The following is a 17,765-nucleotide window of genomic DNA, read 5'->3' on the forward strand; positions in this document are numbered from 1 at the left end:
GAGTGGAAGACTGCCTTCAAGACCTGATGTGGGCAGTTTGAGTACTTGGTCATGCCGTTTGGTTTATCCAACAGTCCTGGGGTCTTCCAGAGTTTTATGAATGAAATATTCAGGGACTATTGGACCGGTTCGTGATCATGTATTTGGATGATATCCTCATCTGTTCGGACTCTCCAGCTAAGCACAATGAGCACATGCGGGAGGTGTTACAATGTCTCGGGGAACATCGCCTATACACTCAGCTGGAGAAGTGAATCTTTGATTTAACCACACATTTATCCCTGTTGAATTTCATTCTGTTGTGTTCAGCCCAATGCTCCAGCCTCTCAAGGTCCCTTTGAATTTTGTTTCTGTCTTCCACGGTATTAGCTATGCCCCGCAATTTTGTATCATCTGCAAATTTGGTAAGCATGCTCTGTACCTCCTCATCCAAGTCGTTAATAAAAATGTTGAAAAGCACTGGGCCCAGGACCGAGCCCTGTGGTACCCCACTCATTACTTCCACCCAGTTTGAAAAGGAACCATTGATAAGCACTCTTTGTAGAGTGTAGAGGGCTTCACGCTGAAGCGAGGTGCTGTATCATTATGACATTATGTACGTGCCCCCTGGGGATGTGAGAGCCAAGGTCCTGTGTCAGTATTGTGATTCCTCCACTGCAGGGCATTTTGGAGTTTTTAAAACCTTGCAAGCAATCACTAGGGAGTTCTGGTGGCCCCAGATAAAGCAGGAGGTGGAGCGCTACATCCAGTCCTGCCCCACCTGTGCCAGAGCCAAACACATCACGGGACGGCCAGCAGGACTCTTAGAACCACTTTCTATGCCCGAGGCTCCTTGGCAGATGATAGCTATGGACTTCATCACTGACCTCCCCTCCTCTCAGGGGAAGACAACAGTGTTGGTGATGGTGGATGGTTTTTCTAAAATGGCTCATTTTATTCTGTGCTCAGGACTTCCAAATGCATGAGAGACGGCTCAACTGTACGTGCAGCACATTTACCATTTGCACAGTCTTCCAGACAGTTTAGTTTCGGATCGGGGCCCAACATTTACGGCTCAGTTTTGGCATGCTTTGTGGCAACTCATGCAGAGTGAACTGAGACTGTTGTCCCATCACCAGCAAACGGACGGTCAGATGGAGAGAGTGAATGCCACATCAGAGCAATACCTCTGTTCTTATGTCAACTACCAGCAAGACAACCGGGTGTCTTTTTTGCCCCTAGCGTAATTTGCTTACAACAATGCAGTGCATGCTACCACGCAACAGATCCTGTTCTTTGCCAACCTGGGATATTACCCTCGAGCTTTTGCTGCCCCACACGTCAGTCTTGTCTTTCCAGAAGCTGAGGACTTTGTACAAGAGCTTCAGGTGATGCAGCAGTTGTTGAAGGAGCAGTTAGAGAAGGAGAAGATCGACTACAAGAGAGTTACAGATCAACATCGACAGGAGGGGCCCGGAATCTGCATGGGAGACAAGGTGTGGCTATCCACACTTTATTTGCCTACATGGGCACAATGTCATATTTTGAAGTTGAGACTCAGATCAATCAAGGGGCTTTTCATCTGAGGTTGCCTTTTCCTTCAAGATACATACGGTGTTTCATCGCTCCCTGCTTACCTTAGAGAATCCTCCCGATCCCCACAGGTACCAGAGGTGCCTCCACCCCCCACTCCCCATAGCGGTGGATGGACAAGAGGAATATGAAGTGGAGCAGGTTTTGGACTCGTGGAAAAGCCGAGGGCAACTTCAATACTCGATCCACTGGAAGGGGTAAGATCAGACAGAGTGTTCGTGGGAGTCAGCTGACGACATCCACATGCCGGATTTGGAGAGTGCCACGATACATATCTGGACAAGCCCAAGCCTGGGGGATGGGGGGAGATAAAGCATGGAGGAGGGATGATGTTGCACCCCAGACGCAGGGAGAGTTAGATCAGGGAAAGGAGTCAGATGAATATGAGGTTCCTGGGGGCATTGGAGGAAGGGAGGGCTCTGACAGCCCACAGCGTCCCATGGTGGATACCCCCATCGAGGCAGTTCCAGCCCTGCCTGGGAGTTCCCTGCCTAAACTGTTGGGAAGCGACCCTTTGCGCATGCACACCAACCCCACTCATGCAGGAATCCCCACCTGGCACTTCAAACACTTCCCTGCCCCCCAGCTTCCTGCTGTCTGAGGTTGCGCTGTCACCTAGTGAAGCCCTGTTATCGGATGGGCTGTAGGAGGCTCCCCCCCCTTGCCCCACACAAGGAAGCACGAGAAGAGAGACTTTTAGAGAATGGAATTCCGGCGGATTCCAAGACCTTCCCTACTTAAGCAGGTGCCCTCCCAGGCTCTAGTACTGAGTCAACTCTCCCCATACGCTGCAGAGACTGTTTAGGTAGACTAGTTAGGGAAAGTAGTGAGTCAGGGTAGTCAGGTTTATGAAGCACGCCACTTTGGATGTAACCACTTTGGATGTAATGAGAAACAGAGCAAACCTTGCCTCAGTCCGGTTCCTTCGTCTCTAGGCAGGACAGGTCTGGTGTGGGTGTGGCCCTGATTAGGCAAGCCCAGCAGCTGTGAGTCTGGCTTTTAGAACACTGACAGTTGGTTCTTACTGACAGAAAAAGTCCAAAAGGGCTCTGGGTTTTCTCTCTCTCTCTCTCTCTCTTTACACTTTGAACTCTTGATTATCTCTGACTGTTTTGTGTATCACCATGAAAATGTAGAAGGTTGTTAAACAAGTAAGGTTTTGTTTTGAAATGAGCTTAAGGGAAGCATCAGAATGGCATGGGGGATATTTTCAATTTAACATTGCCAAACGCGAAAAATCCATGCTGTATAATTATGCCAACCAGGCAGCCCCCAGTGGCAGCATGACCAGCAGGGACTCCCTGCTGATCATAGGACCTTAGATAGTAGATAGGTAGCATCTGAGGAGGCTTAGTGAATTTTAGAGACTGAATAGTATTGGAGGCGGCGGGGGAGAAGTAGGCAGATGGAGTAGCAAATTTTCTAAGAGGAAGTGCATGCTTATCTTAGAAAACAACCTAGCAGACAAATCAAGTTAAATTAAAAAAACCAACAAAAAACAAATTAAGGCTTTAGACTGCAGAATAATGTATTTGTTAAATAGAAATTGTATTTGGCTTCCTACAGTGGGGAGCTTCTTTTGCCCCACGGTAGGAATATGGAATGTGTAATTATGACTTTTCACCCTTCATTATAAGATTATAGCATATAGGATAAGACAATGGCAATGAAATTAGAAGGGCACTTGATTAATTACTTCTATCTTACAGACCTCAAATGATTGAACAGATGCATCTGTATCTCAAAATGGCTTACATACTAGGTGTACATGCCAAAGGAACAAGCCTATTTGTTGTTATAGCTGCTGCTGTCTTTAAAGATAAACATTTGTTTGATAACACTGTTAGTGTTCATGCTACTGCAGCCCTAATAAAATAAACCACAACTTATAATACACTGAATGCATTTAATACTAGGTATTTGAATATCCCCCTTCCCTTTTCCCACAACCCCCAAACTGAAATAACATTCCTTGCAGAAGTTCTTTGGTGGTCTTTGTAGAATGGGCAGTGTGCTGTTGTATCCTCTTCACTGAGAGATAGTGCTTGAATGTCTGAGCACAAGAGAAAGAGGAATGGTTGGGAGGAAGGAAATCCTAGGATTAGGTAACAAGTAGATTTTTCTAAAGGAAAGATGGGAATACAAAAGGTCATTGTGACATTTCATACACATTAGAATCTAATTTTATCGCAATACAAAAATACAATCCATATTAAAAAATCTTATTTCAGTTTTCTTTGACATTTGCTTTAAGATGGAAAAATAGGCTTGTTGCAATTTGTGTATATATAAACAAAATATTAACATTTTTCTTAGGAACTTTGCAAAAATATTTTACATGAAGTTTGACTGTTCAAATTGGGAATATCAACTATGCTTTTCTTCATTTTATCAATTTCTCTGCCTACCTACTCTTTTCATAACCAGAAACAGATAGTGCAAATAGATTTTTCAAAAGTATTAGAAAGTTAAATTTTAAGACAACAATTACTTCTATTTTGTTGTATTAAACACACTGGAAATATGCATAAAAGAATGAATTAAAACTCAGAAATGCAGGAAGAATGTTTGTTCAAAGTTTTTTGGATAGGTTACAGCACAATATGACCATTTGCTCTGGTTTCTACTTTCTCTTTCCCATTGTTCTGTACCAGTTGACCCTCCTCCTACATCTCCCTTCCACCCTTTCCTCTTCCCCCCACATGCCACTTGATAAATTGACCATCTCATCTAACACTCCCACATGCCCTCTTGATCCCGTTCCCTCCTGTTTCCTGGCTACCATCTTTCCCCATAATTATTTCTCCTCTCCACATAATCAACTTCTCTCCTCCCACCCTGTCTCCTTCCCTAGGAAGGAGCATTCAATAATTCCAAAGTATCCCGTTTTCACATAAAACCATTTTGTTACCCATCTTCCCACTCCATGCTCAGTCCTATTATGTTGTATCCTTCACTCCAAACCCCTGGAGTGTGCTGCTTATTCCTGCAGTCTCACCTTTGTCTCATCCAGTTCCTCTCTTTATCCCTCCAATCTGGTTTCCACCACTTGCATTCCAGTGACACTGCTCTCAGAAAAGTCACAGAAGAGCTCCAAATTACAAAATGTGAAGGCCTCTATTTTGTCTTTTGATACGTTTGGCTCACTCTCTTCCAGGTTTTAATGATTCTGCCCTTAGCTGGTTGTCCTACCTGTCTAATAACTTCTTCAGTGTTTTCATAGTTGGATCGTTTTCTGCTTTCCATCTCTCAATTCGGATTCCTTAGGGATCCATTCCTGGTTTTATCTTCTCTCTTTTACACACCGTCTCTGGGAGACCAAATTAAACCACATGGCTTTGTATGCAGATGACATTCAGCACCTTTCTCACTACCTCTGAACTGCCTCATTGCTCCAATCCTTTATCTCCAACTGCCTCTCTAATATTTGTGCTTGGATGCTTCATTGTGATCTCAAACTCATTACATCCAATACCAAACTTATCATTGCTTCACTCTCCTTTATGTCCTCCTTATCTAGGGATGGGATCCATTGGTTGGTGCTGGTTTGAAAGCATTCTGACAACCTAACAGGCTGGCATCGATTGGAGTTCATTTTGTATCTGCTAGCGGCTGCTTTTACCAATCCATTCTTTTCCCGCTCAACAACAACAAAAATGATATTAATATTAACACTTAAGGAAATATCGATAAATTATCATTCTTACAATCGATGTTTTAGAGGCAGATTTTTTTTAAAAAAGTCCATTTTCAAAAATAGCCACAGAAATTGCTACATTAAAATCTGATGTTCTGTGACTGAGAATAATCAAATTAATGGAAAATTCAGTACCAAATCCAAATTGGGTAGAATTTTAGCAAATCGCTATCCTTATCCATTGACAACATTACCAGCAATCTTACCATCCACCCTACTGAACAACCATGTAGCCTTAACTTTATATTTGCTCCACTTTTTCATTTGTTCCCCATATTTTTAGAGGTTGACTAAAGATCCTCTCCTCCTTTTGGAGGACCATCCCTCCAAAAGAAGTGGGAACATTTCAGTTGCATTTGGGGGAAGGGCTAACTTTCTGATGTGAATTTATCTGCTTTACCTTAGTTTAACTTTACAAGATGGCAAGGGTGTGCTTCTTTTTCTGCACTAAATAACAACATAAGGGCACCTCATAGGCCTCACTCACAGGTGGCCTCAGGTTGTGATGTGTGGACACTGTTTGGGACCCCAAACCATCTACTAGCTACCTGCCTTCACTCTCCACCTCCCTGATGCCTCACCTGGGTCCAACAAAGGACTACGGGTGGCTTCTCAAGTCAAGCATTCTGGACAAAGTGGCCAGGAAAATGCTTGTATCACCACAATGGTTTGCTGCAGTGACTAGAAAGGCCTATATATAAACTCATTATAGCTTTCTAGGAGACATTGTACTCCTAGAAATGTCTGGCTCTGAAGAAGGGCTCCTTTGGCTCTTGTCGCAGAGCCTTGGGGCCAAGGTGGGGGGTGGAAAAGCTACCAGCACTAATATTATAGCAGTGCATTCTTTTTAAGTAAAAAAAAAAAGAGGTGGGGGGGACAAAGGATGATGGTGGCACAAAGGATGATGGGACAATTTGGGTGGGTGTAGTGGGGAGATATAAAAGGCAGAAGGACTCATCAGCCAGATGATCCCAACAGTCTCCTGAAATCTGGCATAAGCCCTGCTATTTAAAATGTCTTTCCCTTGATATATTACTTTTCATGGAGGGATATTTTTGATTTGTTTTCTGGAAACTTGTTATTTATTGCATTTTCCCATTTTCTCCCTAAACACAATAAAGTATTGAACACCACACATCCAAAAATTCACACAGGATTCAAACAATATGTCTTAAAGTCTTTTGTTTTTAAGATGTTTTAGAGTGCTTTTAGGGTTTTTGCTTGCCGCCCTGGGCTCATTTATTAATAAATAAATAATAAAATAACAAAAAGTGGGAAAAACACAAGGGTATCAATTCAAACCCCTGGCTAGCAGCGACAGGGCTTAATGGGGTGATGTACCCACTGCCACTTTCAGAGCTCTGCCACTCACACTGGCTAAGTGGGGGCAGGTAAGATATCCTCCAATGATCTACCTCCCAGTCAGGTCTCCTCTCTGCCCTGAAACATCTTGTTTTGGGAATTTCTGCTGTCTACTACCTTTACGAATGTCAGTGGTGGCAGTTTCTGCCTGGTTTGGGCAGATGCACTGGGGCACTCCTCACCAGTGGGGCTTCTCTGTTGACAAGGGCTGGTGGAACTGGGTAGGACACCACTTCCCCATCCAAACTCCCTCCAGCACAGCAGATTGTGGGTTTTGATTGCTTAGTCCATCAGCCTGATTACAACGTGTATTTCACTTTCATGAAATGACAGTTGGATAAACATATCTAGTTAATAAAAACACCAACATTTCCTTGTGGTCAGTATGTCCAGCTGTAACACATTCATATTCTCAATAAATTCATATACTGTAGATATAGGCAGTGAGTTTTTTTGTGTTGCAGTTTATAATTATGAGTTTCCCCTACCCCCATTTGTATCTGAACTGGTACAATCCTTGAAATTCTAGGCTATATGCTTTTTCCTAACAGACTCTTACATAGTGAAACAATCTAGTATAGAAACACACTTCCAAAATGTAAACTATTTTCACTTTTTAAAGCTCTTGATGTAAAAACAGTTTATTTCAACTAAGATTGTGATCTAGCATATAAAGAACCAAAAACAACACATACCAATTGACAAAGCCATCTATATGGAGCTTACTATTTGTATAAATAAACAACACAGAGGCATCAGCAAGGCTCCATATTCAGATTTATATTTATTCTATTATGTATAAATTAGTCTTCCCTTAATTAAATTATACTTGATAGTCATTAAGCAGAAATTGAACACATTAAAATGAACACAGTAGTTCATAATGAGAAGTGTTCTAATGTGTCAGGGAGCAAAGTGCCATAAAAGAGTGCCCATGGTGGTGGCATATTGAATGAAAGTTGACAGTTAACAGTGTAATCCAATACATGTTTACTCAGAAGTAAGCTCCACTGGGTTCAGTGGGACTTACTCCCAGGTAAGTGTGTACTGGATTGCAGCCTTAGTTAATAAGTTAAATGTTATTTGTAGGAAAGCTGCTTGTCTTGACTTTTATCTACAGTGTGGCAAAAAAAAGGTCCACAGGAAATAATCTTACATATTTACTGAACATTTCAAAAATATTTCTATCCTGGTAAAGCAACAGAAACAGAGTAGTCTATTAGCCTAAATTGAAGTGGAGTACTTATGAATGCCCAATTCTGCACTTTTCACTTAAAGCTGTTCGCTGCATGCACCTCCCCCCCAAAAAATACAACTTTGCTCTTACTTGTTGTGTCAAGTGTTCTAAAACGTAAAATGTCAGCCACACTGCTTACTCTGCTGGAATGAGAGAAGATGGATGCAGCCCCATTCCAACACATAATAGATGTGGAACTGATACACAACCGGCACTTGCTGTGACTGCCATATATTTTCAAATTGTCCCTATCCTCGACAAGTCTGCTCATAGAGCAGTGCCCCCTAAGTACACAGCCACATGCCCATTATATAGTTGCTTTAACTTGACCCCTTTTTCACCCATGGAAGCAAGCATGGCTCTAATTCTGTCTACTACAGGGAGGCAGCAGAGCTAGAATGACACAGTGGGAGGTACAGTGACTATAGACTGACTTGGTGCCATACAGCTTTCAGCTGGAAAAACAGTATCTCTACGTGGTAACCCATCTCTTATTTGTTCATCAGTATCACACCCCATCCCTACCTAGTCCAAGACCCCATGATAAGTTAAAAAAACAACAACGCACACAACTATCCTTAAGGTACATATTTCTATTCAATGCAAATGATGGCCTTTCACACATACAAAATACACATTAATCTGCACATGATTCTTGTACACAAATGCAAATGCCCATCTGTTGCAATTTCTGGAAAATAATATTGCTACTATCCAGTGAGATCATAATGCTAGCAGAAAGCATTACCACACGTACGTACAAAGGAGAATCTGATTTCCACCACCACCCTCTTACTTACACACACACACACACACACACAATGCCACAACCCCATCCCATGTTGTTTTGGAGTGTTTGCCCACACTACGGAACAGCTTTTTGAAGAAAGGAGCTATGCTGGGAAAATATGGAAGAAAGTTCCATGAGCAAACCTCCATTCATGATCCTTAGGTTTTAAGTCTTAGTACCTTTACCAAATAGACAAAAATCATCACAGACTCATTCTCTAGCATGGATTAATGCATGAACAACTGATGATAAGAGTTAAATGGGACCCACTGTAGAGTTTACTTAAATGCATCTGCTGTGTACATATTATCCATTAACTCCCACACCAGGGACTCTGGACATATTCTGCTTTTACAATACAGATAGGGTTTCACAATGAATTCCAAAGTAGGACAAAACTTCAATATAGCTGTGGCCGACACGTGAAACATCACAGTTAAGCCTAGTCCAACTGCCTACTTATAAAAGTTTTTGCTGTATTATGGAAAGCTCATAGCATTAGGCAGCATTTACAAAACCCTAACTATTTAAAGCATTATTTACAAGATGGTTGGAATGATTTTTAAATAAATAAATAATTCTCCACCCTTGGTAGGAAAAAAGGAGAAGAAGAGGAATAAGTAGATTTTTTCTTGATTTCTTTTCAGCTTCTGACAGTAGTCAGTAACTATTCCCAGTTTCCAGAGTACATCTTCCCCCAAATCCATGCTGCAGAAATGACACATACATTTACTTGCTAGTAACAGCAGGGTTGTTTTTTTAAAAAATAATCACTAACAAGATGGTAGCTATTCACAGATAGTGCCAGTAATCTCTGAGGCCCAAACAAATACATTAAGATGACTTTGCAAAGCATCACCATAGTTAAGTTACAGTTTGCAGCATATAATTTCATTCATATGGTTTAGTACAAATATCAGTGGCTCAACCAAATGCAGCGTTGCAAAATGTGTGTGTCAACAAAATAAATACATTGTTCAGGTAATGGGATGTAAGATTAAATCTAGAAGTCATCTCTTCACTATATTTTGCTCAGTTGTTACAGACATACAAAGCAATTAAAACTTGTCATAATCAGACAGAGGTGTAATGTGCTGTCCGCTTTTGGTAAATCCTGTTTAGATTACACACACACACACACACTTCAATAGCTTCCCTGTTTGCAGTTGAATTTCCCCATGTAAATACATTCATTCTCTAAGATGACATTTAACATAAAGGAAAAGGCAAAAATGGAGCACTATGTAAGCTGAATTAAGTGAGGTGAAGTAACTTACAAATGGGCCAGCAGTCCATCACAACAAACCAAAGAGTCAGCAAAGAAGCTGTCGTATCTATAGTGAGGAAGAAAATGAGATTTGAGTGGAAGAGAGAAGAAACCTATATTGTGTACTTGATGAGAAATGAAGCATCTAAAACTAGTGCTATTTTTGTAAAGGTCTTCCACATGGTGTGATCAATACAAAAGTTTAATTTAGTGCCAAAGTATTAATATTTTCTGAATTTTATTAAGGTCCAATTCATAATTTAATCGTCCGATGACAGAAAATCCCTTGGTCTGCAAAACAGAACATTTTCTTTCATTAGAAAGCACATTGGGGATCGGCTGTTTCTTGTTTCGTGGAAAATAAAGGGTTACCATGCATAAATAACTTTCTTTTTTTGTTTCCAACAGCAACCTTGATAAAATGCAATGAAAGAAATAAATGCAAACAAACTGATGTCTCCATTCACACCATATTGTAGCAGCCCTTTGGGTAGCAGTACTGCCATAAACTAATCAAGCTTATGTAACAGCTTTTGATTTCGTGACCTTTAGTTTACAATTACAGACAACAACCACCACCAGAAGGAATTTATAAAGCCAAATAATACAAGATGCATTTCAGGTCCCTCAGAAAATAAAATAATTACATCTGAGGGTATTAAAAAAAAACATGAAAATGTCTATACAAAACATGAACATACCTAAAGAGAGGTTAGAAAAAAATCTCTCTTTAGCTCCTGTCTCTCAGCCTCTCCCAGCTACACTTGGGGAATGAAGGAAGGAACTACATTATTACTGAGATTTGCCAGATTCCTTGGGACCCTTTTTTGGCTGAAGAGTGTGGTAAAAACACTTTAAATAAATAATAAATAGTACTATTAATTTATTTTACGGGTTTTTTGCAAGGCTGACTATGTGAAACAATTTTAACACACTAGAACTATACTATATTAGGTTTAAACAGAAACACACTCTGGACCTTAGCAATACCTTTTGGCACCCAGGTTTAGGAGACACTAGTAGTCTAGGTAACATGTTTGAGCTTCAGAAGACCTGAGTTGGAATATCCACCACAAGCAGTAACAGCCATATCTGAGGCCTAAGGAGTGGTCATCTGCCATATTCAGTCTCTGAGAGCCTTCATCAGGCCCACATGCCACTAGGAAGCACCAAGAGCTGCAGATTGTCCAGGTGTTCAGGTGAGGAGATGGTCACTCCTCAGGACTCAAAAGATATGGTGCTACCTGGCTCTGGTTACTAGGTAGCATACATCAGCTGAAGGGAGTATTCTTCACGTCACCACTATTTGAAGAACAGATTTGGAATAGCCACAGCAGCAGCATCTAAGGCCTGAGTAGTGGGCATTTTTCTGTCATGGTTTCTTCCATACACTCAGCTTCCATAAGCCACCACTGCCTTTTTAAAAAGGGAACTTATGTTTATTACTCATTAAGGATCATTTATTTTCAATCACCTTAGAGGCTTGTTGCAAGACAGAATGGTGTAATACAATTTTTTATATAAACAGAATTTATGTATTTATTTGTTTCCAACATCAACACTACATTAGAGGCTACAGTGAAAAAGATCACTAGATTTCAAGTTTTAGACTTTTATTTCTACGGTTTTTATCCCATTCTTCCTCCAAGGATATTAGGGAAGAGTACAATCACAAATGATCACCCTGTAAAAGTCATGGAGGAGTGGGGATTTGAATCTGGTTTAAGAACATAAGTAGATTCTGCTGGATCAGGCCAGTGGCCTATCTAGTCCAGCATCACGTTCTCACAGTGACCAACTAGATGCCTATGGGAAGCACACAAGCAGGACCTGAGCACAACAGCACTCTCCCCCGCTGCATTTTCCAGTATTCAGAAGCATACTGCCTATGCCTATCTACAGTGGAGATAGAACATAGACATCAGGGTTAACAGCCACTGATGGACTTATCCTCAATGAATTTGTCTAATCCTCCTTTAAAACCATCCAAGTTGGTGGCCATCACTCCCTCTTGTGGGAGCAAATGCCATAGTTTAACTATGCACTGTGTGAAAAAACTCTTTTGTCTGTCCTTAATCTTCCAGTATTCAGCTTCATTGGTTCTAGTTTTACAAGAGAGGGATAAAAACGTCTCTATCAACCTTCTCCATACCATGCATAATTTTATACACTTCTATCATGTCTAGTTTTCTAAACTAAAAAGTTCCATACACTGTAACCTCCTTGATCATTTTGGTTGCTTTTCCAGCTCTACAATTTCCTTTTTGAGGTTAGGTGATCAGAACTGTACATAATATTCCATCATAGATGTGTATAATGCCATGTGTATAATGGCATTATATCAGCAGTTTTATTTTAAATTCATTTCCTAATGATTCCTAGCATGGAATTTGCTTTTTTCACAGCCATGCCACACTGGGTCAACATCTTCATCAATCCCTGTGTGAAACTAAGAACTTTTCTGCCCTGACATACATCACATTATAATGATTTACACTGAGTTGTTGTTGTTGTTGTTATACTTTTCTCACCAGGTGACCCAAAGCGATTTACACAACCAATTAAAAACAATAGAATCCATAAAGCCTAACAACACCTCTGGCAATTTAAATCAAATTAAATATTTAATAAATAAAGGGCATATATACAAGTTCCAACAAGAGTTCCAACAAGAGTTGGAAAAGGTTCAGAAGAGGGCAACCAGAATGATCAAGGGGATGGAGCGACTCCCTTACGAGGAAAGGTTGCAGCATTTGGGGCTTTTTAGTTTAGAGAAAAGGCGGGTCAGAGGAGACATGATAGAAGTGTATAAAATTATGCATGGCATTGAGAAAGTGGATAGAGAAAAGTTCTTCTCCCTCTCTCATAATACTAGAACTCGTGGACATTCAAAGAAGCTGAATGTTGGAAGATTCAGGACAGACAAAAGGAAGTACTTCTTTACTCAGCGCATAGTTAAACTATGGAATTTGCTCCCACAAGATGCAGTAATGGCCACCAGCTTGGATGGCTTTAAAAGAAGATTAGACAAATTCATGGAGGACAGGGCTATCAATGGCTACTAGCTGTGATGGCTGTGCTCTGCCACCCTAGTCAGAGGCAGCATGCTTCTGAAAACCAGTTGCTGGAAGCCTCAGGAGGGGAGAGTGTTCTTGCACTCGGGTCCTGCTTGCGGGCTTCCCTCAGGCACCTGGTTGGCCACTGTGAGAACAGGATGCTGGACTAGATGGGCCACTGGCCTGATCCAGCAGGCTCTTCTTATGTTCTTATGTTCACCCCACTAAAAGAGGTCATCAAGCACCAAAGGCCTGGGTGTAGAGGAAGATCTTTGCCTGGCATCTAAAGATGAATAAAGATGGTCCCAGGTGTGCTTCCCCGGGGAGAGTGTTCCATTACTGAAAAGGCTCTTTCTCATGTTTCCATCCTCCAAACCTCCCATGAAGGGACACACAAAGAACGGCCTCCAAAAATGATTGCAGGGTCCAGATTGGTTCAAATGGGGAGAGATGGTCCTTGAGTAAAATTTGCCATTTTACTGCCTATTCAATCAGTTTGGAGAGTGTATTTCTGGAGTCTTCACAATCCCTTGTTTTAACTACCCTGAATTATTTGGTACTTTCAACAAACTTGGTTAACTCACTGCTCACCCCATCTCTAGATAGTTTATAAACAAGTGAAAAAGCACAGGCCTCAGTACCGATCCTTGGGCAGCTCTATTATCTACATCTCTCTGTTGGGAGAACTGTCCATTTATTTCTGCTCTCTACTTCCTGCTACTTAACCAATTCCTGATCCACAAGAGGACCTCTTCTGTTATTCCATGACTGCTAAGTTAACTCAGAAACTTTTGGTGAGGTACTCTGTCAAAAACATTTTGAAAGTCCTGATACAATATTGAAATGGGTCACTCTATTAATATGCTTGTTGACACTCTCAAAGAATTCTAAAAGGTTAGTGAGACCGGAGTTACCCTTGCAGAAGCCATGCTGGCTCTGCTTCAGCAACACTTTCTCTTCTACATACTTGGTTATTTTATCTTTAACAGTACTTTCCATAAATTTTCCTGGGACAGTTGTTAAGCAAACCAGACTGTAATTTCCAGGATACCCCAGATCCTTCCCCCCCCCCTTTTTTTAAATGGTGTTACACTGGCCACTTTTCAGTCCTAAGGTATGGAGGCTGACCTTAGGGACAAGCTGCATATTTTTGTTAGATCAGTGATTTCTCATTTGTGTTCTTTAGTGGATGCCGTCTGGACCCAGTGATTTATCAATTTTTATTTTGTCAATATGGTCTAGAACTTCATCTCTTGTCACCACTATTTCCCTCAATTCCTTAGACTCCTTTTCTGTGAAACATCAGGCATAAGGATCTGTCCTACATCTGCTTGCCTTTCTTTCCCCAAATTTATGTTTCTTTTTGTTATCCTCATTTGGACAAGACTTCCATTTTCTAAAGGAAGCCATTTTGCATTTAATAGCTTCTTTGGCTCATTCACTACTCTGATAACCTCTTGGTCCTGGTGGTACTTTTCCTGTTCTGTGGTATACTTTCAAGCTGAGCTTCTCATATTGTGGTTTTAAACAAATCACAAGCATTTAGAATGTGACTCTCTTGACTTTGCCTTTCAACTTTGTCCACCTAGATACTTGGTGCAACACCAGCACAGGCTGCAGGGACGGGGGGGGGGGTTGCCACGGTCTACATAATTTCCATCTCTGTCACCAGGAAACCACTCTGTCTTGGTGTCAGGCCGAGGAGACAGTAAACTAGGGTTGCTGTTGGTATATCATCCACCCTGCTGCCCGGCAGGTTCTGTGACCGAGTTGACGGAGGCCGTCTCAGCTGTGGTGTTGGAGGAGCCCAGAACAATAGTGCTGGGTGATTTCAATGTCCATGCTGGGGCTGCCTCTAGTGTTTCGACTCTGGACTTAATGGATTCCATGATGACCATGGGGCTGTCTCAAGTTGTTACTGGCCTGACACATAGGGCAGGGCACGCCCTCGACTTGGTTTTTGCTCCAGATGGAGGAAGGGGTGGTCTGGAGATAGGGGGTGGATGTCACCCCATTATCATGGTCAGATCACTTCCTGGTGAAGTTTAGACTTATGGCTCCGATCCTTCCCTGCAGGGGTGGTGGATAGATTAAGATGGTCCGCCCCCAGAGCCTAATGGAATCCACTGGAATCCTGAATGCCCTGGGGAAGTTCCCAGTAGATAGAGCAGGTGACCCTGCTGAAGCCTTTGTCACACTGTGGAACAGCAAGGCGCATCGGGCTCTCAACATGGTTGCCTCTGAGCACCCTTTCCGGCATTGTGGAGCATGGCTTGCACCTTGGTACACCAGTGAGCTAAGGGCAATGAAACAGGCTGGATGATGGCTTAGAGTGTAAGTGGAGAAAGATGTGCTGTGAGGCTGATCGGGCACAAGTAAAACATCATAATCGTGCCTACTGTGTACCGGTGAGGGTAGCGAAGGAGGCCCACTATTGCCTCCATTGCATCCTCAAGTAGCCATCCGATGGAGCTTTTCCATATTGTCAGGGGTCTGTTGACATCAGCTCCATGAAATGGAGTTTTAGACCCTTCGGAGGCCCACTGTGAATTGTTTGCTAGGCACTTTGAGGATAAAGTTGCTTGCCTCCATAGCAGTCTTGATGCCCCACCCACATCTACTGTAGTCCCCAATGAGGTATCCAGTGCAACGTCTGCTGCAACTTCTTGGGAACGGTTTCAGCTGATGCGGCCTGATGACATAGACAAGGTGCTTGCGAAGATGCAGCCAGCAACGTGTCTTCTTGACCCTTGCCCTTCTTGGCTTATTAAAGCTTGCTGACGGGGTCTGACCGGTGGATCCAGGGTGTGATCAATGCATCATTGCGAGAGGGAGTGGTTCCAGCCACCTTGAAAGAGATGGTGATCCGACTACTCCTGAAAAAGCCCACCCTGGACCCACTGGTTTGTGACAACTACTGCTGGGTTCCAAATACCCCCTTTTTAGATAAGATGATTGAGAGGGGTGGTTATGGGACTGAATAGGCAGTGGTCACCCTGATGGATTACCTTTATCAGGAGAAGAACAAGGGGAATGCGACCCTGTTATTCTCACTTGATCTCTCAGCGGCTTTTGATGCCATTGACCATGGTATCCTTCTGGGCCGACTTGGTGAGCTGGGTATTGGAGACACTGTTTTACAGTGGTTCCAATCCTATCCCCAGGGTCGCTCTCAGAGAATAGTACTGGGTGACTGTCTTTCAGCCTCCTGGCAGTTGCGCTGTGGGGTGCCGCAGGGTACCATCTTGTCCCCCATGCTGTTTAACGTCTATATGAAGCCTTTGGGAACAGTCATCAGGAGCTTTGGGGTGAGGTGTCAGCAATATGCTGATGATACCCAACTCTATTTCTCCATAACATCTGACTCAGGAGAGGCCATGCAAGCCCTGGACCGGTGGTGGGCTTGATGAAGGCCAATAAACTGAATCCTACCAAGATGGGGGCACTTTGGATGGGGTCGTACTCCCTCTGAAAGAGGAGGTCCATAGTCTGGGGTTGATCCTGGATCCATCTTTGTCGCTAGAGGCCCAGGTGACCTCCATGGCTAGGAGTGCCTTTTTCCAGCTTTGGTTGGTAAGACAGCTGCGGCTGTTTCTGGACCGGGAAAGCCTGACCACTGTTGTCCATGCACTGGTAACCTCCAAGCTGGATTACTGTAATGCACTCTATGTGAGGCTGCCCTTGAGATTGGTCAGGAAGCTGTAGCTGGTGCAACATGTGGTGGCAAGACTGCTCACTGGGGAAGGGTATTGCCAACATGTCGCCCCAATGCTGAAAAAATTGCACTGGTTGCCCATTTGCTGCCAGGCCAAGTTCAAGGTTCTAGTTTTGGTGTACAAAGCCCTATACAGCTCGGGACCAGGATACCTGAATGACCATCTTATTCCTTATTATATACCCAGTCGATCACTACGCTCTGCAGGTGAGGGCCTCCTGAAGATACCATCTTATCAGGGGGTTTGTTCTGCACAATATAGGAAATGGAGGTTTAGTGTGGGGGCACCTACCCTGTAGAATTCCCTCCCCTTGAATATTAGGCAGGCACCATCTCTGCTATCTTTTCGGCACCTTTTGAAGACTTTCCTCTTTCAACAAGCCTTTTAAGTTGAGACTTATCGCGGTCTGCGTCTGTGTTAGAATTGCTTGTTAATATGTATTTTAAATATGTTTTTAACCCTGTTTTGTTTTAATGTATTTTAAGGGCTGTTTTTATGATGTTTTAAAGTGTTTTTAGCATTTCTGTTTGCTGCCTTGGGCTCCTGCTGGGAGGAAAGGCAGGATATAAATAAAATAATAAATAAATAAATAAATAATAATAAATAAATAAATAATAAACTTCCCTTTTAACAATCCCAATTTTTGGGAAGTTTCCTCTTTTATTTATTTATTTATTGCACTTGTATACCGCTCCATAGCCAAAGCTCTCTGGGCAGTTACAGGAATCAAAAACATTAAAACAAATATGCAATTCAAAACACATATTTTAAAAACAATTTAAAACACTATTTTAAAATTTAAAACAATATAAAATTTTTATTTATTTATTTATTTGATTCAATTTCTATACCGCCCATAGCAAGCTCTCTGGGCGGTGCACATCAAGTAAAAACACAGCAAATACAATTTAAAACAACCTGGTCATCAGATTACAATTTAACTGTCTGTTAGAACATTAAGTACAAAATACTAAAATTTTAAAAATGTTAAAAAATATTAACATGTTAAAATGCCTGGGCAAACAATTTAAAAACAATTTAAAACACATGCTAAAATGCCTGGGAGAA

General features: G+C 42.0%; 1 protein-coding gene across 2 annotated transcripts in view; it reads right to left on the minus strand.

The window, feature by feature from the left end:
• The window catches only part of TAFA5 (TAFA chemokine like family member 5), a 676,652-nt gene that overhangs the window by 213,478 nt on the left and 445,409 nt on the right, over positions 1-17,765 (minus strand). For both annotated transcript variants that reach the window (XR_009764476.1, XM_061640261.1), the window contains exon 3: positions 9,936-9,992. Coding sequence is in view for 1 of the 2 variants with exons in the window: in XM_061640261.1 (XP_061496245.1) it covers positions 9,936-9,992 (57 nt within the window). In the remaining variant the exon portion in view is untranslated. The remainder of the gene's footprint in view (positions 1-9,935; positions 9,993-17,765) is intronic.

This window comes from Rhineura floridana, chromosome 8 (genome assembly GCF_030035675.1).
Source record: "Rhineura floridana isolate rRhiFlo1 chromosome 8, rRhiFlo1.hap2, whole genome shotgun sequence".
NCBI classification, from domain to species: domain Eukaryota; kingdom Metazoa; phylum Chordata; class Lepidosauria; order Squamata; family Rhineuridae; genus Rhineura; species Rhineura floridana.